This window comes from Gadus macrocephalus, chromosome 5 (genome assembly GCF_031168955.1).
Source record: "Gadus macrocephalus chromosome 5, ASM3116895v1".
Lineage (NCBI taxonomy): Eukaryota > Metazoa > Chordata > Actinopteri > Gadiformes > Gadidae > Gadus > Gadus macrocephalus.
Window position 1 is genome coordinate 11,872,877 of NC_082386.1, and position 20,032 is coordinate 11,892,908.

At 49.8% G+C, this 20,032-nt stretch overlaps 1 protein-coding gene across 5 annotated transcripts; it reads right to left on the reverse strand.

Annotated features, from left to right (window-relative positions):
- Window positions 1–973: 973 nt before the first annotated feature.
- ktn1 (kinectin 1) lies at window positions 974–19,987 on the reverse strand. 5 transcript variants are annotated; one of them, XM_060052334.1, is made up of 36 exons: window positions 19,833–19,987; window positions 15,172–15,887; window positions 14,652–14,804; window positions 14,376–14,495; window positions 14,134–14,267; window positions 13,929–14,033; window positions 13,679–13,819; window positions 13,329–13,426; window positions 12,596–12,740; window positions 11,836–11,932; window positions 11,535–11,719; window positions 10,952–11,041; window positions 10,720–10,757; window positions 10,490–10,580; window positions 9,742–9,810; window positions 9,612–9,649; window positions 9,326–9,416; window positions 9,010–9,078; window positions 8,865–8,902; window positions 8,217–8,307; window positions 7,902–7,990; window positions 7,552–7,648; window positions 7,390–7,427; window positions 7,170–7,260; window positions 6,397–6,483; window positions 4,970–5,059; window positions 4,763–4,855; window positions 4,568–4,657; window positions 4,371–4,463; window positions 4,172–4,240; window positions 3,903–3,986; window positions 3,298–3,381; window positions 2,513–2,596; window positions 2,322–2,408; window positions 2,121–2,231; window positions 974–2,000 (listed from the first exon to the last, which is right to left on the reverse strand). In XM_060052334.1, the coding sequence occupies exons 2-36, from the start codon at window positions 15,884–15,886 to the stop codon at window positions 1,971–1,973; spliced, it is 3,825 nt and encodes a 1,274-aa protein (XP_059908317.1). In that variant the 5' UTR covers window position 15,887; window positions 19,833–19,987; the 3' UTR covers window positions 974–1,970. The 5 variants fall into 5 exon arrangements, with proteins under 5 accessions (XP_059908317.1, XP_059908316.1, XP_059908319.1 ...); XM_060052333.1 differs by having other exon boundaries at window positions 7,390–7,430; XM_060052336.1 differs by lacking the exon at window positions 6,397–6,483 and having other exon boundaries at window positions 7,390–7,430.
- Between the last annotated feature and the right edge of the window lie 45 nt (window positions 19,988–20,032).

The window sequence follows — 20,032 nt, forward strand, 5'->3', positions numbered from 1 at the left end:
TGACTGCTGCGTGACGTTGGGGAGGGAATGCCAGGAATGTGCTGCCTGAACTGGGGTCACCAGCACCCCTCATCTGACCCTCCGCGAGAAACACACACACACACACACAATGTTGCCGTGGAAACCTGACGTTGCCATGATGGGCGGAGCCATCAGCAGGAACAGACTACAAAACAGTTGGATGCGACCATGAGGGTGGGCTGGAGCTCTGCTGCTATGGGGATGTTTTATGCCTCCTTATGGACGGGTGACCTTCGTAGATTCTCCCAGTCCTGAAGGAGCCCGGCAGCCACTTCAAAACAGACCCTCAACAAAGGAATCGTTTTGTCTTCAGCCGAATCTCCGTAAAGGGCAGTTTTGGGGAAAAGTAAATATAACTCCCTTCACATGGAATTCTTTTGACTTTTTATTCCCTTGGTCTGTAACTCAAAGGCTCAACAAGCATGCACCCAACTGCCATTGATGTCATGCCAGAGAAAAGGGATGAATTGGTGAAGGTCCAACATGATAGCAGAGAGAGTACTTTGTCCTTGGTAATCACTCTTCTGTTGTTCAACTTCCCCGATGCAGTCACTTCCCTGCAATGTTCCAGACCTCATATCAGTTTACACAACATCACCATGAGCAAAGAACTACGCAGAGAATCACTTCCAGTTATTAAGGGGAAATTATGTCTTGTACATGATGAGAAACTAGTCATATCCTAAAAACTGAATAATTAATAATAATAATAAACCAAATTGATTTGCTTCATCCGTCAAAGAGTTATACACGGGTATACCCGAGACACCATAAGATGAGCAGCTTCTTTGTTTGGAACAGGACTGCTATTAGGGCCCAGCAGCGGATAGGAGGTAAGGAGACTCGCAAAGGGAACTGGAATTAGTAAATACACTGGCTCAGTAATGCCCCCTCGTGGTGCAATGAAGGAAACACAGGAAGGGCAGCACGTCAGAAACACAGGAGGCCGGGGCAGATTTACCAAGCATCCCTTTTATTAACTGTCACCTGTTACAAAAAGAAGAAAATATTCAGTGTTAATGAATTTAGCGACAGTATATAGCGAGTGGTGGTTACAGACGATATGGGACGCCTATTCCTAGAGTCGTTACAGTAGGATTACAAATCGACCAACACTCTCCGCCCAGACTGGGGCGCGGATCCCCCCATTTCTTTGGAGCTGCGGTACACTGAACAGTACACACACGCACACGCACAGACACACACTCATCCACGCGTCTCCCCCGTTTAGCGCTGGGAGTGACGCTCTGAACGTGCCGCCTTGATCCCTCCTGATCACCCCCACCCCAGCCTCCCACCTCCACCCAGCACCAGATGAAGGGGTCCTGGATGAACGACGATGCTGGGACGATAGGGGTTCGGACGGGAGACAAACAACGGCGAAAGACTTAGGTTCAGGGGGTCCTAACTGGTAAAACACTTAAACACATTATTAAACCCAGAAGGTAAGGACTTGAGAACTCAACGTTTGTTCGATAAGGTTCTCCTGTTCACAAAAAGGTTTTTGTTGTGATAACTGTGTTCTAAACATAGAGGGGGTTTCCACACAGATTAAAGGAGGCCCGGTGTCGGGGACAAAGGGGGGGGGGGCACTGGAGTAGAGGAATGTAGTGAGAGAGCGCAGTGGCAGAAAGGTGTGTTACGGCGCTTATACGGATGGTAAACACGAGCCACAGGGTTCACTGGCGTCGAGTGATCTGGGTGACATATGGTCCGGTGAGCCCGGGACACTGGGTCAGAGTCCACCTGCAGCGCCGGTGTGCAGAGGTGAGGGTGGAAGGGTGGTGGTGACGGGGCTGTGTTTGTGGTGGTGGTGACGGGGTTGTGTTTGTGGTGGTGTTGGACAGGGTGTGTGGGGGGGGTAGAGGACTAGAGTGGTCTCTCTGTAGTGAGGTCAGGCTGGCTGCTGGAGGAAGGGGAGGGGGGTGGGGGAGGGCAGCCTCCGCTGCCTATACTTCAGGCAAGTCTTTGTCAGCCTCCTGAAACAGAGGAAACACAAAACAAAAGAGGTGTTTTGAGCTTGACTCCCAGCAAGCGCATCCAATAGACAAAGCATCAATACAACAGCCAGTAAGAACCCCAAGGAAACCGGGCCTCACCGCATCCTGTCCCTTGGTTAGTTGCCGGTTGACGTCTTGTATGAGCTGCTGCAGCTCCCTCACGGTTTGGTTCAGCCCTGCAGTCATCTTCACCTTCCTGTCAATCTCCTCCTTTAACAGATTAACAGGCTGGCTTGAATCACATGTAGCCTCACAAAACAGCCGTTTAGTACAGCGCCCTGATTGGCCTATCACCCTTACCGTCTGAGACATACTGTTCTCTATGAGGTCTGCGTTGCCCGTCTCCTTGGAAAGCTCTTCCTGGATCAGGTCCAGAGACTGCTGGGCCTGGTGGGGGTGGGGGGAGACCGGATCAGTCATGACCACGCTCTGCCAACATGCTCAATCTTGGATGGAGGTTTCGTACGGGGAGGGGGGGGCAGGGATCCTACCTTGTAAAGGTCACCAGCCACTTTCTGTCGTTCGCTCTCCTCCGTCTGCAGTTTGGACACTGTCCGAGTCAGCTGGGTCTTCAGCTGGAACAAAAAACAAAAAACAGACACATGAGACATGTGATTGGGCTGAGACATGAGACGGGCTGAGACACGACAGTGGGCTGAGGCCGGGACATGATATTGAGACTAAAGATCGAGCCGAGTCCCCGGAGCGTTCCTTGCAACGTCTTTGTGCCATTTGTTTTTCTGCAGCAAGGGTCCTACCAGCAGGCATCTTAGTAGTGCAACAAGTCAAATAAACCCCATCGCTTTTTATTGTTGTAGTTTTAAATGGCTAATCCCTGACATCTGCATTAGCAGATGTTGGATAAGAGTGTTAGTCAACTACATTGATCGATTTACTGTCCAAACACACAAACACAGAAGGCTAGGAGGCGTTTGGAGGCTGATGAAAAGGTAGTGTTAGGTGTAAAGAGGCTTCCAGATGGCGGCCAACATACGGCGGGAGAGCCTGTCATGTTGTTAGAGGAACGCTGAGTAAAAGCAGAGTCAAGCAGGAAGCCTGTGTTATTCTGCTGAAGAGTAGGTCATCATTCACTACCTCCAACAACAACCACCCAATCTGAGGTCACACACGCAGAGAATGTACTAGGACTGCACAATTCTGCCCAGAGGTTGGACCTCACTCATTCGTTCTGAGAGCAGCAGCGTGGCGTGGCGACATCAAGCGGCCAGGCTTTGCGACTCTGAAGCTCGAGCGAGGGGCGGCGAAGCCCGCTTACCACGATCAGCTGCTCGTTCTGCCGGACGGCCTCAGTGTATGAGCCGTCCAGTTTGCTCTGCAGCTCAGTCAAGAGATCTTTGAGCTGAAATACAGTTTTGAGACGGTGGTGTGTTTAATGTTTCGGTGGCGTTGGAGCTTGCTCCAGAGACGCTCCGAATAGACACGGGCAAAGGGCGTTAGCGTGTGTGACAGGCTACCGAGGGTGTGAGGGGAGCCCGAGGACCAGGATGCTATTTAAGAATCGAGATGAGTGGCTGTCCTCCAGCCCCGATGAGGTCATCGTAACACAAAGTCAAGGCTTTCCATGCTCAGCAGTCCGGTCACGCGATGACAGTAAAAAGCCCAGTGCGGTTTGAATGCAAACTCCTTTACACAATACAATTCTGTTAGGCTGCCAAGGGTTAATTTTTGGACCAGGATCACGCTGCCAGATTAGGATATTCCATAACAGATTAGGACATACCAGAATCAAATGACGCTAATGACGCGTCAATGCTTAGACACAGAAAAGAAGCATGATTCACATGCACATAGACAATCAGACAGACAGCACACTCATGCTTTGGCTGGATCATCACTGAGAAGGACGTTCGGTCACATTACCTCTTTGACCTCCGTGACATAGGTAGCGCTCTCTCGCTCTGCCCTGTCCAGCTCGGCTTCCAACTGCTGCTTCTCTCGTCTCAACTACGGAGCGACACAACAGACGTTGACGGCATGAAAACTGAGAAGAACGCAGAAGAACTGTCATCTTAGGGACAGGAATTTAGAATTGCAATTGCTAGGGGTGTTTAAAGGCGTTGATTATACAGGCTGGTAGGGAGGATCAACTGCAAACGATGCCAATCACACAGATCAAAAAGGTGACTCACATTTTCCAACTCGGCGCCGTCACTTAGTCTCTCGATCTCCTGCTCTAACGCCGCGACTTTCACATTCATCTGTAACAGCAGGGGGCAACAAAATCTAATTCAGTCGTGTTAACGATACGATGATCTAATAGTGGCTCCATGTGCTGACTCGGTGCGCCGCTGTGGTCCACAGCTCAACGGCCAACGGCTAAAAGCGTACCTCTCCGAGCTCTCCCTGAGACACTTCCAGTTTCAACTTCCAGCGAGACTCTTCGCTCTCCACGCTGCTCTGCAGCCTCTGCAGGATGCCCTCCTGTGGACACAGCGGTCATTGCAGGCGAGTCATCTTTAAAAACGTATCCCCCTCTACATCCCCCAGATGTCTTTGCGACACTGAAACGAGCGGCCCCGTCTCACCGTCTCGGCCAACACCTTCTTGTACGTCTCGCAGTCCTTCTGCATAACCTTCTGGGCTTCTTCTGTCTCCTTCAGCTTCTCCTGCAGCCCCTGTTGGAAACACATCTCCAAACATGAGGGCCTTTCGAGGGGGGGCAAAACCCACAGAAGGGCCTCTTGGGCCAACGTACATCGCCTAAGTAGCACAAGAAGTACCTCTAGCTCCCCTGATGCAGGGGCACAATTGGACTGGGCAGCGGAGCTCTCAGCAGCGGCCTGCTCGAACCTGTTCAGCCACTCCCCGTGGTTCTGGTGGGGAGTTCAACACATTCAGTTATTCTAAATATGAGCCATGCATCTTTTACACCCACACACAGACCCACCCCCCAGGGGATTTGAGCAGCAGAACCCTTGAACCCCTACCTGTCCGCTGGGCAGGGCCACGTGGGGCAGCAGTCTGTGCAGCGCGTCGCGACACTCAGCCTGGGTGGAGTCCAGCGCTGTCTGGCTCTCCTGCGGGACAAAAGGGCCGGAGGCGCACAAAGAAAAACACAGCGAGGGGGGGGATGAGAACAGACACGCCACAGCAGCATCGCTGTCCTGTCACTGGAAGGCAATGTGTGCAGTGGTGATCCTCCTCTCAGGACACCGGCGGGGCCACCCACATGACCACGCAGTCCCCTTCAATGAGAAGGACGACTGCGAAGACCACAGCAGCCTTTGCAGTGGATCTCAGCCTTGATCCACGTATGAGAGCTTAAACTGGAGTCAGCCAAACAACCGCCATGCTCAGAGCCAACGGCCTCTCCCCAGCCACGCAGAATCCCGTTTCATGATCACCGCAGGAATGTAAACGTGCCCCATCATTGAAACATAACAAAAAATGCAAATCACGGAAGACATCAACCCCCTGTGACTGTCGCTCTGAGGCCTGATGGGACATGGAGTGCAGAGGGCGCCAGCTGGCACGCGGGCCACTAGTCGCATTAGCGTAGCGAGTGGGAGGGGAGCCCCGGGACACGCGTAGGGGAGTCCTGTACGAGCAGCATGCACCCTTCAGATGGCAGACGACAACAGGTGCCACCCCTTGGCACCTGGGGGGAGGGAGGGGTTCTACTGTACTCTGACGGAGTGGGGCAGCTGGGCGCAGACAGGGTGGCTCGTACACGCCGTTCCCGAGCAGCCAGAAATACGAGCCCCTCATAGTGATGACTTCCCTTAAAAGCCATCGATGCAACCTCGAGAACAATCCGGTGACTCAGCGAAACGCCGACTGGATACGAGTCTTTATGAATCAAGTGCAACGTTGGAAAATCATGAACAGTAAATCGTGTTTCCTCCATTGAGATTCCAGTGGATCCCGTGATCTGCGGATGGATTCGACAAGCTTAACTTAACGGCGACGGAGCGAGCATCGTAGGTTAGGAAGAGAGAGCACATGCTGGATGTGAGTCAACGGATGGGGGAGGGGGGGGGGCGGGTGAATAATGAATACGATGATGATGTCCTCAGTGACACCGAGTGTAATCATGTCCAGGACACTGCACACTCATTTCAAAGCACCAGCCTCTGAGCAAAGGGGACGTTTGATGTTGACAAGTGTTTAACCTTTGTTGTTTTTCAAAAAGCGCACAGAAGCGGCATCATTGCATAAACAGCACAAAAATATATTGTCATTTGGAAGACCAAAACTATTAGAACGTCATGCAGAGGGTAATTAAGTAAAATGAGTATGCAGTGCGTTTTGCATGGATGATTGTAAAACAAAAATCTGGCGTTTCGGTGGGGGTGGGATGGGGTGCATTAGATTTAGATCTAGCGTGAAGCAGACAGGAAGTGGGGTGTCGAACCTTGACTGCCTTGCTGAGCTTCCCCTGAAGCAGGGCCTCGGTGGCTGACAGAGCCTCCATTACACTCCAGTTTTTCTCCCGTAGCTCCTGGTCAGGAGTCCAGAGAAACACTGCTTTCAGTTCACTGGCAGGGGTTAAAGCATTCCAACCCTTCCCATGTGAAAGAGGTTTCTTCACTGTGCTCAATAGAGCGCTACGGCCATTCAGACGACGGATGACAGAATGGCACAATGAGGGCCAATACTACAAACAAATCCGAATGACACTCAAAATAACCTAATCCTTGACCTCTGATATTAAACGGCCTGCATTTAAAAGTAAAAAGCTACTAACCAAAACCACATGGCTTTGACAAATGTAAAAAATAAAATCTAAAGAGACGATGGGGTAATGTTAATGTTAATGTGCACCACCGACAAGCACAGACATGCTCCCAGGAGAGGCAGCCATTGCCGACAGCAAGCAGTGCAGCAGCTGAAACCGCCGTGTGTGCTGATGCGTGCTGGCACTGTGCAGCAAAAACAAAACTTCAGCCGTCTCCACTTCGGAGTTCCAAAACTACCAGCGTGGAGCCTAGATAAGAGGCAGGGAGGGAGAGGCCTGGAAACAGAGGTGGAGGGCGAGAGTCCGGGGGCATGCTCGGGACTTGGTTAGCTGTGAGGGGACCACGTTTCAGCACCACACCGGAGAGACGTAGGGGGAGCTCCCTGTAGGAGAGAGGAGCAGCACTGGGGAGTTAAGTCAGCCGGGTGGGGGGAGGTCGAGAAACCTACGTTGTTTTTCTTCCTGTGAAGCTCCACAGAGTCTCTGAGCTCAGACAGCTCGACCTGCAGGTCAGACACCTGCCTGTCCTTCTCAGACAACCTGGTGGGACAGAGCACACAGAGCGTTGGGCCTCCAGTCATACACATGGCACAGCTTTAAAGGTGTCTTTATGAGAGAGGAGGGAGAAGATCTAAATAGTTCAGAAAGTAGTCCTATGATGGCACTCACGCTGCAAGGAGTTCTGGGCTTGGTGTCACACTTTGGGACTGCTGGATCAAAACAAATACATAACAAATAATAAATACAAAAAGATGATGAATAAATGATAAGACAAACAAGTGCATGCAGAAGAGGACGGCCCTAACCGGGGGGGCCGTGGGCTTCGCTCACCTGCTGCTGCAGCTGCTCCACCTGCTGGCTCACCTCCCTGGTCCGGGCCTCCAGCTCACCCTGCAGAGCGTGGAGCTCCTCGTCCTTCGAGCACAGCCTGAGGGGACAAAGGTCAGAGGTCAGTGCTCTGAGCAATGGCCGACGATGCGTATTTGACGTGAAGTGTGTATTTACATTCAGTAGTTGCGTTTATGCAAAGCGACTCACAGCGGTTCATACACACACAGACCGCCGAGTCAACCATGCAGAGCGACAGCTGGACTGAAGCGTTAGGGTGAGGTGTCTTGCTCAGGGACACCTCGACACTCGGCTAGGAGAAGCACCCCCCCCCCAGTGTAGTGGTGTCTTACTTGGCCTGGAGGTCTAGCACCTGGGCACCGGCATCTGCACTGCTCTGCACCGTCTCCGCCTGCAGGCATTCGATCTCCCGCTCCAGCACCTGAGGACACACACACACACACACACACACACACACACACACACACACACACACACACACACACACACACACACACACACACACACACACACACACACACACACACACACACACACACACACACACACACACACACCTTTAGCCTCAGACTGTGGTTGATGTGGAGCATTTAAGCAGAAACGGTATTGATCTGAAACGGTGAAAGGCGGAGGTCTAGACAGCTCACCGCGACGGTCTGCTCGGTGGCTGAGCTGCAGCCCAGCGACGCCTGTAGACGTTCGTCCATGGAGAGGAGCTCCCCGTCCTTCTGCTGAAGCCTACGCAGCAGCAGGGATACACTCAACATCAGGGTGGTAACAAATGACGAGGAACCATAGGTAAAAGCCAGACCAAAATAAGGCTTCCTTTAAAAGTGTCCAAAGCAGTGGAGTCTCTCAGACCCTGAAGCAGAGCCCAGAGAGCATGGCTACAGAGAGCATGGCTACAGAGGAACGATCTACAGATGACAGAGCTACAGAGTCTAAAGCTGACTCCCCATACGCTCATGTAGAAACCCCAGGGACAGCTAGGAGCTGCAGAGGATCTGAGAGATCTGCTATGTATGCATCTACAAAGCCATCCATTTACATTGACATTCAGGGCTTTAGGCAGACGTTTCTATTCAAAGTGTTTCAATAAGTACACATGTCAGAAGAAAAATAAACTACTGTTTATAGCCGTCAGTACAGTGTGGCTACAGTGGTACAGTGATTTAAAAACTAGTAAGAGAATCTTATAAACGATTCTAAAACTGATGGGTAACCACTGCAATAACTTAAAAAAGGTGTTATGTGCGCTCTCTCTGTTACGATTAGGTTCTTTGAAAAACACCTACTGGGATTTCAGTTCCTCAACCGTTGTCTCCGATGTAATCTGAAAGTAGAAAAAAAAAGGGACATGGTGTACTACTGTAAGTAACGCATTGAAAGATAGAAATGGCGTGTGCGTGTGCTTTGTGATGTTCCACGCTTTTGAATCACCTGCTCCGAGGCCTGCTGCCTCAGGGCCTCCACGTCCCTCTTCAGGGCCTGGTTCTCCTCCCTCACGGCCTGCAGCGGGACAACGCAGTGGCTTAGGACATTATCAACAGGAACGATCACAACACGCCACAGTAAACTGCACTGTCACTCGGGACCAGCGCCACACTGATGTTAGTGAAGCGAAAGCGAAGGTTTTACGGCCCGTCTATTGGCCTGCTGGTGGTTTCCGGTTCACGGCTGCCATGCTATAATCCTGCCTATTCCTGAGGGCTTTACCATCGAGGGCAGCCGGGCTCAGTGGATCACACACACGCACCTGGAGCTCCTCCTCCTTGTTGGCCACCTCGATGAGGCCGGTCTTCAGCAGGTCCTCCACCGTCTTGATGTTATCTTCCCGTTCCTGAACGCTGAGGAGACAAACGGAGACTCCGGGATGAGGAAAAATCTAAACCCTGTTACAGGGGTTTCAACATATGCATGAGCAGACTAGAGGAGGACTTTCCCGTGGCATATTCCCCCAGTTACCTGCCATCCATCTTCAAATAGACACAGATGAATACATAATCATTATACATAATAATACATAATAAATTCTCACAAACCTCATCTGGATCTGGTCCAGTGCTAGCCGAGAGTCATTCTGGAATGGTGGGGGAAGTCACAAGAAGTGAGTGTCACATAGTCGCACATTTTTACATATTACACACATAACCATGGTGTTGGGCCACTGACCTGTTCAGAAATCTGAGTCTTCAGTTTCAGAAGCTCTGCTATCAGGCCCATGCTCTCATTGTGAATGGCCTGGGGGGGTGGGGGGGAAGAGGAGAGAAATGTCAGAGTCTGTTACACCGCATGAGGAGGAATACAGGATAGACTGGAACTGTTCTCATCCAACTGTTCATTGATATGCAACGGCTGTCAATCACAACGTTGGCTAACATGATAATGTGACAATTTGAAAAATGAGAATTAGAAGGTGGCAGTTATTAGGAGGTATACCAACGTCACCAAGCAACAGGAGCTAAACTATACTGATTAATTTAGCACTACCTCAACGATCAAATGTCTTCAGTAAAAAGTAATGGCGGCATTTCAACACAGGCTCAATAACACCCTGCTGGCCCCCCCTGAACACCACTCTTACGAACTTATTGTATGTTGTACGTCCTGGCACTTAATGTACACATTTATTGTATGTTGTACTTTCTAGTACCTAATGTAAACACTATTTGCACGTTGTACGTACTTGCACTTAAAAATGGCATTTTGCAGCATCTTATCCGAGCCATCTTTGTTGTATACGGGAAATGGGTTAACCTAGCGATTGTTAGTGCTTAGCCCTTGGTTCTATGAACATCCTTACTATACCGACACTGATGTATGGTTGTTTCTCTTTCTCCTGACAAATGTACTTATTGTAAGGTGCAGTGGATAAACGACTGCTAAAGGCCCACGATGTAAAATGTAAATGTGACCGTACCTGCATGTTGGTCTCTCGGACGGCCCCACTGCTCCGCTCCGCGTTCAGAGAGTCTTCTAGGCTCTTCCTCTGCAGCTCCTTCTCTGCCAGCCTGGAAAAGAACAACCACTCATCAAAAAGGAGCTCACACCGCCAAACGGGCTGACAGCCACCATCTGGTCCACAGTGCACAGTAGAAGACAGCGGCATCAGAGTGCATGTTTAAATGAGGATGAGTGAGTTTCTCTTACAGCTTCTGCAGCTCCTCAAAGTGGGAGATGTGGGTTGCCTGAAGGAGGGAGGAAACAGAGCATTAGCTTATGTTACACACGTTAGGGGCACTAGTCTCAGTGAGGGCTAGGCAATAGTTCAACCTCAGTCTTCGAATGGTATTGTATAGTCATGAAGATATCGACTCCCACAAATAAAATGATGAAATATGACGTTTTTAGCTGAGGCTTACTGATAAAAAACATCCTATACCTGGGAAGACATCTGGGCCTGAAGGTTCTCGTTCTGGTGTTGTTGGGACTCAATCTGCACCTGAAGACCTTTGTTCTCGTTCAGGAGTTCCTGTGGGAAGAAAAGGAAAACACTTTGAAACCACCACTTAATAAATATTCCTCCTTCTTAAAATCAAACACAGCACACCAATAGCAACAATGTTCATGACATTCCATACCAAGTATTATTTGACAAACAGAAAACTGTGAACACAGAATCCTTAGATAGTGGTTATACTTTGTTAACACAACTGTGTTCATGCAAGAACTACCTGCTTATTTTGTGGTTCAAGAACATAAACTCAAAGCGCTTTACAATATTGCCAAACATTCACCCATCATTCACACATTCACACACAAACGGCGGTGACAACCATGCAAGGCGACAGCCAGCTCGTTGGGAGCCGTTAGGGTGAGGGGTCTTGCTCAGAGACACCTCGACACTCTTTGAGGAGCCGGGGATCGAACCAGAAACCCTCCGGTTACCAGCCAACCCGCACTACCTCCTGAGCCCCTTGCCGCTGGAGGACTTGTGGACCGTATGGTGCCCTGCGATGCATTACCTGGACCTGGGCCTGCAGGGTCTCATCAGGCATGCTGTGCTGGGTGACCTCCAGCAGCTGGCGCACCCTCTGCTCCACGCGGTCTTTGGACACGATGGCCTCCTGCAGGCTGCCGTGGAGGTTCTGGATCTCGTTGTTCTTGCTGTTCATCTCAGTCTCCACAGAGAGCAGCTGGTTCTGCAGCTCTGGAGAACCATAAAGACAGACAGAGGGCTCACTTTGTTCTAGTAGTATCTGTTGGAAGATGACTGTTCAAAAATAAATGGAAAGGATAGGTATCCCAGAGGAGAGTTTGACTCACCTTGTTTGGCTGCTTGGAGTTTCTCCCGCTCAGCGTTGACTTTGTAGTGGTAGTTCTGGAGCTCTTCCCAGTGTCTCTTGGTGTCCTGCAGCTGAGCCTGGGCATCAACAGACAACACACTCGTCATCCCCTCCTCTCAAAGACAATGAGTACGCCTTTCTGATTCGGTCGACCCCATTCTCAGATCCCCTGGTGGGACTAGCTAGTGATTTCTGCCCTGCATCTACTAAAGAAACAAACCCTGATTACATTAACCAGGCGAGACACCACTCTCAAGTGAGGCCTGGTCAACCAGGTTGTGTTCACCAGACAATCTCAGCGACTAATACACACAATACAACCTCCCGTACATTTTTCAGCGTTGGATCACGGCCTTTAAAATACCGGGATAAACATACAACCCAGGTGGGAGGAGAATGACTGTGTTCTTTACAGAGTGAAGTTCTCAACCCCCCCCCCCCCCCCCCCCCCCCCCCAGCCTGCTTCCCGGACCAACACAATCCTCCACTTCCAGGGTCTATTCAACTTGTCCCTTCCCACGAGCATGTTATGACTTCCTGCAGGGCGTGGACACATGAATTCGGATCACGAGGAGAGGCTCTTTTGAAACTAGGCCACCTCAGCCCTCAAACCCACCCGACATTCCCTCCCCCCCTCAAAGCAGGGCAGGACCGCACACCAAACGTGCACACTAAAACAATGCTTGGGGGCGGCCATTTTGTGTGCGTGCGTGCGTGGCCGTCTGTGTGGCTGAGCGCACCTCCAGCTGGGACACGTTCTGCTTGTAGCCGACCTCCAGCCCCTTCCTCTGGTGCTCCTCCTGCTGCAGCTTGCCGTTGGTCTCCGTCAGCTCCTTCATCAGCCCCGAGTACTCGGAGCGCAGCTTGTTCAGCTCGGCAGAGTTCCTACGTCGGCACAGACGCACAGACAGACAGACCGACACAGAGAGAGAGAGAGAGAGAGAAACAATGCGTTATTGGACTGCGTAACATACAGGTTTGGGAATAATTAATAATGCATGACAACAACTTTGCGTGTAATTCCTTGTTGATTAATTCCCTTTGATAACACACTTTGTATAGAAGAGGAAGGTATTACAATTTTTTCCCCTCACCCTGACTCTTAATAGAAACACCAGACTCTGGAAGCTGTGCATGTCTGATTTGGGCGGCATGCGGCTCAGAAGGTAGAGTGGGTTGGCTGGAAACCGGGAGGTTGCTAGATAGAGTGTCGAGGTGTCCCTGAGCAAAACCCCTCACCCTAACTGCTCCCGACCAGCTGGCTGTCGCCTTGCATGGCTAACACCGCCATCAGTGTGTGAATGTGTGCATGAAGGGGTGAATGTTAGGAAATATTATAATGCGCTTTTGTAAAGCGCTTTGAGTGGCCACTGGTTAGAAAAAATGTATAAATGCAGTCAATTCATTTGGGAGGCGGGTCCCAGATCAGTCCCAGGCCCTTATTGTGTGTATGTGGTGGGTGGAGGTACTGACTTGCTCTCCATCTGGTTGGCAGCGGAGCTGACGGCGTCCCTCAGGATGCTGTTCTCCTGCTTGAGACGACTGATCTGGCCCTCCAGCTGCTCCCTCATCTGCACACACACAATTTCAAAATCAGGTCAAATCACACATAAAGCTATTGCTGAGATTACACAGATTGGTTACTCTCCAAATCAACAATTGTGTTACAACTCTGATTGTTTTGAACTGATTATAGGAGTTTCAAATTGTAGCTCTATGGAGTTCGAATTATTCACACCATTCACGTTTGACTTGAGAAAAATATTCAGGGTAATTTCCTCATTGTCTATTTATTAATACAAAGTAGGGAACCGGTGACTCACTTTAATCTGCATGGCCTGAAGCTCCTGGTAGCCGCTCTGGGTTTTAGCCTGCATACCTCCCAGCTCCTTCTGCATGACCGCGTGCTGCTCCCTCAGCATAGACTCCGCCCGGCCGGTCTTCAACTTCTCCACCTGCAGCTCCTGAAACACCATCAGGACCCAAAAGGACACATGAGAGGTCAGCCTTGGTGGACTGGCTACACACACACAAACTGTTTTTTAACATCACAGGCGGTTTATTGTGCGAGACCTGGCTGAGCTGCTTCACTTTGTCCTTGGCAATGGAGGCCTCCTCCATCAGGGTGATGAAGAGTCTCTCCCTCTCCTGGGCTTCTGGGTCAGCCTTCGCAGCAGACTGGAGGAGATTAAACATCAATAAGCAGGGAGCGGGGAGCGCACTCGTGGCCAGGTACATCAGGAACACTGTGGAGCTCGTGGTTGTTGGTGCCACTCACCTTGTGCCAGGTTTCAAGCGCGTGGGGGCTCTTGTCACAGAGGAGGGCCATCACGCTCACGACCTCGGCCTCAGTCAGAGCCATGCTTGACAGGCCACCAATAAGCTCCTTCAGCTTCATCTCCGCGTTCTCCACTTTACACGCAGACATTAGAAAACAAGGGTCAAGGAGGGTTTAGGATGACAGGACCAAGGAGGGAACACGAGGGCGGCGTCATTGATGAGGTGATGCGCTGCTAGTACCTTTGTCTGTTTCGTTCTTCTGCTTCTTGCCACTCCCCTTGGAGGGAGCGCTGTTGTCGTTGGGAGCCACCTGGTGGTTTGCTGGAGCGGCGGACTCGACCAGCACGTGGGGCTCGTCCACTGAGTGGGGAAAGAGTGAGTCCCTTTATTTTCATTCATTGTATGCAAAAACCGACGTGCACGGGCTACAGCGGGATCGTTTGTCAGCGTCACTGGTCAAATTTGTTTTTGCATTTGCATTTCAATGGTATTCAAAAACAGTCGATCAGCGCTTACCAGACTCAGCCTTCTGCTTCTTGGCAGAGTTCTTCTTCTTGCCGCCGGTGGTGGCAGGAGGCAAGCTGGTCTCTGACATCAGGTGAACCTCTTTCTTGACTGGAGTCGGAGCTGCGACCTGCTCGACTTTAATCTCCTGCTGCTGGTCCTCAACTGCACAGGAACACACAGTAGGGAGAGAACCGGATAGGATATTTGACTCCCAGCCGAAAGGCCTCCTCGATTTAGGTGACTAATCCCTGCCTGGTCATTCATTTCCATGCATCCCAAGAAATTCCCTGCAGGTGACTTTGGGTAAAAGCATCTAAATCACAAAATACTAAATTATCTACTTATAACGATATGTCAGCTTATTGGGTAACTTTGAGTGACTGACTTTTCTTTAATAACATATGATAATGGAGGCACGCAAGCATGAAGTATGCAACATGCAAATTATCACGTAAACCACTTCCGGACTCAAACTCAAAACCCAAAACGTACATCCTACCCGCTGCACTTTTGCGAACGGCCAACCCACCTGCTTCAACTTTCTGCTTCTTCTTGTCCTTCTTCTTCCCAGAGGTCAGAGGAGGTGTCTGCACCTGGGCCAGGACCTGGGCCACGACCGGGGCCTGGACGTCAGGCTTGGGAGAGGCCGAGCCGGGCCGCTTGCTCACCGACAGAGGCGCCTCTGACTTACGGCTAGCGGGCCGGGAGCCGTTCATCGCTGGTTCCTCAGTAGGAGTGGGAGTGGGAGTAGGAGGAGCTGCTGCGGCGGCTGCTGCGGCGGCTGCTGCTGCTGCTGCGGCGGCTGCGACTGCTTTGGCTGCTTTCTTCTCCTTCTTCTTCCTCTCTCTCAAACCAGCTGGGGCCTCCACCGGCGTGGCCACAAACACGGGAGCAGCGGCGGGTAGGATTGCTTGCTCGGGCTCATCCTCCAGCTCAGGAGAGGAGCTGCTGGCGGCGTCAGTCAGGTCAAAGTCCCTCTGATCCTCCTCCGACTCCCCTCCTCCTCCGGCGACACCGCCACCTCCGCCTCCGGCGTTCTCCTTCTTTTTGCTCTTCTTCTTGTCCCCCTTCTTGCGGACGTCAGCCCTGAACAGGGGCAGCTTGAGGTCTCGCTTCTGCTTGGCGAGCACTTCATCATAGGAGGTCTCCTTCATGAAGAGCCAGAAGAAGAGGAACATGAGGGCGATGACGAGGGATGGGGCCAGGATGAGAAGGTACTGAGAGTCGTAGATATCCACCGCCATGCTGCACCGAACAAAAAGAAGGATTGGTTACTTGATCGGTGCAAACTCAACCTGGATTTGAGGCAATTTCATGGCGGTGGGCCTATTCCAAAATAGTGGAATAATAGTATTAGTGTAATTAATAACTTCTTTGTTTCCCAGGTTTTGTCTCACAGCACCAGCTGCAACGGTGTAATTATTGGTCTAACATTACCAGCATGCAATGTTGTGAACTATGAACCTCCTTCAACTGTCTGTCTTTAAATTGCTGCCAAAAGTTGTCTCATGCCCTCACAGACGACATAGCAGGGATAGTGTTCGTGAATGAATCACTTCCCCTGAGTAAAGAAATGATTTGCTGCTTGGCCCTTGGAAGCAGTTATGTGACTCGCAAGACGGTTGAGCAACATTAAATGTCGATGGAGGCCGTTGGATCGGTTATGTATCACAAAATAAAAGTTCAACAAGATTGGAATTCTTGGAAAGGAAAACAAGTGGTCCCCCCAATAACATAAATAAATAAATAAATAAAACAAGAATTACATCAAGTATCTCAGCAGGAAGTTATAGCCTGCAGCATAGATATTACTTCCTTAATTGTAGTCTAAGACACAGGACCATATCAGCCCCTGGAACTGAGGCACAGTTATGTTGTGAGAGCAGCTATAGTATTAAAACTGGGGCTGGGGGAGATTAGGCTATACTCTACCTTCTCTTGATCATCAACCCTCCCCCCTCCTTTGTTACAGTGCTGTGATCCTATTAGACAAAGCATGCTACTATGGCACATTCTAACGCCCTGTGAAAACAAAAGTAGGGCGGAGTACCTTTCCACCATCAGCTATGATTGATGAGAGCCGCTTAAAAAAAAAGCACATCCAAAGCACATCCATCCGATACGAAAAGACGGCTGGCAGGCCTCAGGAAATCACATTCTGCCCCCGCTGTGTCACTCCCTCCGGCTCCCTCTCTCAAACATGATATTCTAAACTTAAAGAGGGAGGCTTTGCGAAGGGGCAAAAATACACACATGCGTAAATGTCAGGCACCCAGGCCTCCTGCAGCTGCAGCCTGGACCCTGCCTGCTCATAACCCAAGGAGAGGATGCGGCCGGTCCGGATGCATATGCCGAGACAGATGGGAGTCCTTGTTAAACCTCGCCGACAAATGCACAGATCAATGTGCTGTGGTGTATGAGAGCCTCTGAGGTGTCTACTGACTATGATCATTGAAACATATTTATCTTGAGCCAAAGTATTACTATTAAATCAGAAATAATGATGTTCAGACCCGGGGCTGCGTCAGACAAGTAAGGGTCCTCATCCGAAACCACCAATGGACATTTTTGCATTGATTTTTTTTAAGATTGTCAAATATGTTGTATAACAGCCAGAAAATGCCCAAATTGCCACTTGAATGGTGACAATTTGAAAAGAACCCCCCTGAGATGTGTTGGAGCTGAAGATTCACAGCATGAAAGTGCAATGGTCAAATCTGCAGCAATTGTGCGATGCCATCATTTAATGGACCAAAATCTTTAAGGAATGTTTCCAGCACTTTTGTGAACATCATGTCAAATCCAAGCTTTTCTGGCAATAAACTGGCCAACGATTGAAGGCTGCGGTTTACCTGTAGTCATCCTGCCTCCTAAACACTATGGTTGGTTGGGAGTAAAATAGCATAGGGGTAAGCTGTGTCTATAGTTCCCCTATACAGAGCCTCTTAGGTAATTTGGATTAAGCGGCTTAACCAGTATAATACACTGAAGTCTAACTTTCCACTGCAACATTTCCTCTGGCCTCACAGGCTACGATCAGCCTGTTTGATCAAGCCCTCCAGAACCTCAGGCTTGCATAGTTCTTTACAGTAACATAATTTATGCGTAAAAAAAGGTCCCTTGACTCACCTGTTCCTCATTCCTTTCCCTGAACACCAAGCGTCTCCAAGCAGAAACACATGAAAGAACCTGTCATCTTTAAGGCGCTCTGATAGGCAGTAAAAACATATAAGATTTCCCATTAAGGGGAACACTTTGCAAACAACACACATTGTAGGTGGAGGAATTCCTGCTCAGATAGAGACACAGACATTTGGCAATCATAACATTATTCAAGGGGCCCATGAGGATTGGTTGGAAAAACAAAGTTTTTCTATTTTAAGTTGCCGCACATAGTGTTACAGAGCATTTGTTGACCTGGGTGCCATTCTTGTGCTTCACAGTAATCTTATCCCGGACCTCACGATACTGAAAAGACAAAATGTACTTCCAGGAGAACTTACCGAATTCTCAGAGTATTTGGTAAGCGTGTAAGACAAGCTTAATTTAGACCACTAAATCACACATTCTCTATGTTAGGACAGCAAGCTAATGTGTCCGGCCTACTCACTGACTCTCAAACATATATTTCCCAGAGAGTTGAAGGTGCCCACATTTCCTATCGCTTTCATAGCCAGGCCCCAGCATTGAAAACAGCCCTCAGGACAAAGCTCTCTCGGGCCATTGCCTTTGCGGAATCTAGCCACTTGACCGTCCAGACTGCCTACTTTGGCTGGGATCATGACATCAATAAATCTCTTGATAACCATCAGTTATCATACTGAACCAGGAGATGGAACATTCCTCACACCTGTCCATTAGGAATAACTGCAATTCACACAAACCAATTAAGATAATCCTTTGTGATTCTAGCCAAACCATTTGTTCTAGCCAACTGGTGCAACAGGTATCATTTGGTATTTATTGTACCATAACAATATAATTGTGAAACGCACACACCCCAACGCCAGGAAGAGATACACCATAATGAAGCTGGCCAGCACCATGAGAAAAGTTAATACATTCAAATAATCAGTATGGTATGGTCAAAGAGCGATATCAAATTCCAAATGGACAAAGACTAGATTAGATAACAAGGGGTGGAGACTTATTTGAGTATATTTAAAAATGGAAAATAAATAGTTTGAGGAAAGCAGCTTCAGTGACTTTAAAACTTGTAGGCCTACATAGATATTACTGCAAACCCCACCATTTATACAAACAACCAAAATGTTAGATTTCAGGTTTTATCTAACGACAGAAAAGGGGCGAATGCTTTTAAAATTAAAACATTAGGATTTTGCTGCGGTTCATGATGGTAACTGTACAGATGGGCCACGATGAAACAAGGCCATGCTCCAGCAGAGGAAGGGAACCCAATGTTCCCCTGTGCCATGCCCGGTCCGTCTGACAGGCTCGACGTGTCAACTTAGACCAGACACTTAGCTTATGTGGTGGTTGTTCTGATAAAACCAATTCACACCACCAAGAAGACCGACTGAACTGGCTATATTCAATACAGCTAACACATGCTAGCTGCCAAGTCACACATGCAACAGCTAGAAGCGAGTGAACCTTGAGAGCAAAGGAGGGGCACACGAGCCGGGAGCTCAGCGCTCCCTGACCGGCGTGTTTTACGACCAGGGCTTGGTGGAACCCAACCGAGAGACCCGGTCCGGATGTGATAAGACGCCCTTTAACAGCCAACCCAAACCGAGACAAACACAATGTACAAACCTCCTTAACGAGTCATGTAAAGCACTATCCCTAGTGCTATGAATGAGCTAATGTTAGCAAAGAAATGGACGTAAGTTGCCGGTAAACGCAAACAACACGATGGCAAAGCGTCTAAGCAGTAGAGTGAAACGCACAATTAATAGTTAGTAACACAATCATAAACAGTTTATTTCAATTTAACAAATAAAAGCACTGCCTGTCCATAAGTGTGAAGACAAGCCCCGGCAGGCCTTGCCTAGCTGGTGACCCAGCCTCCTTCTATCCTGAAATCTCTGACCCACTCCTGCATCCCAATTTCGTTATTAGGAGGGCTATTCTGGGCCTGGGCGAACCGCCTCAGCCCGCACGGATCTAGTAGTGCCCATCGCAAAGCACAGCGAGTCGGCGCGCATACGACTGTTCACGGTAACATACCTGAGAGTAGGTGCGCAGTCCCTTGACCAACGTAGTTAAATGCTGAAATGGCGTTGTTCCGCGTTGACTACAGCGGACTCTACTTCCCAGGGCAGTACCTACCTAAACCTCCTGCGCTGTCGGGCTGCTCAGAGCCGTTTCCCAACGCGGGGGCGGGTCAGACGCAGGCTGACGAGGCGCGCATGTTTTGCTACTCGGGA

Bases quoted from the DNA above. Each gene is read 5' to 3' on its own strand.
- ktn1 (XM_060052333.1), bottom strand. From the start codon at position 15,886: ATGGCGGTGGATATCTACGACTCTCAGTACCTTCTCATCCTGGCCCCA. The intron at 11,042-11,534 runs GTAATGCATCGC...TTCTTCCCACAG, and splicing joins CCCTGCAGGCCCAGGTCCAG to GAACTCCTGAACGAGAACAA. The intron at 3,987-4,171 runs GTGAGTCACCTT...GTCGCTCCGTAG, and splicing joins ACGGCGCCGAGTTGGAAAAT to TTGAGACGAGAGAAGCAGCA.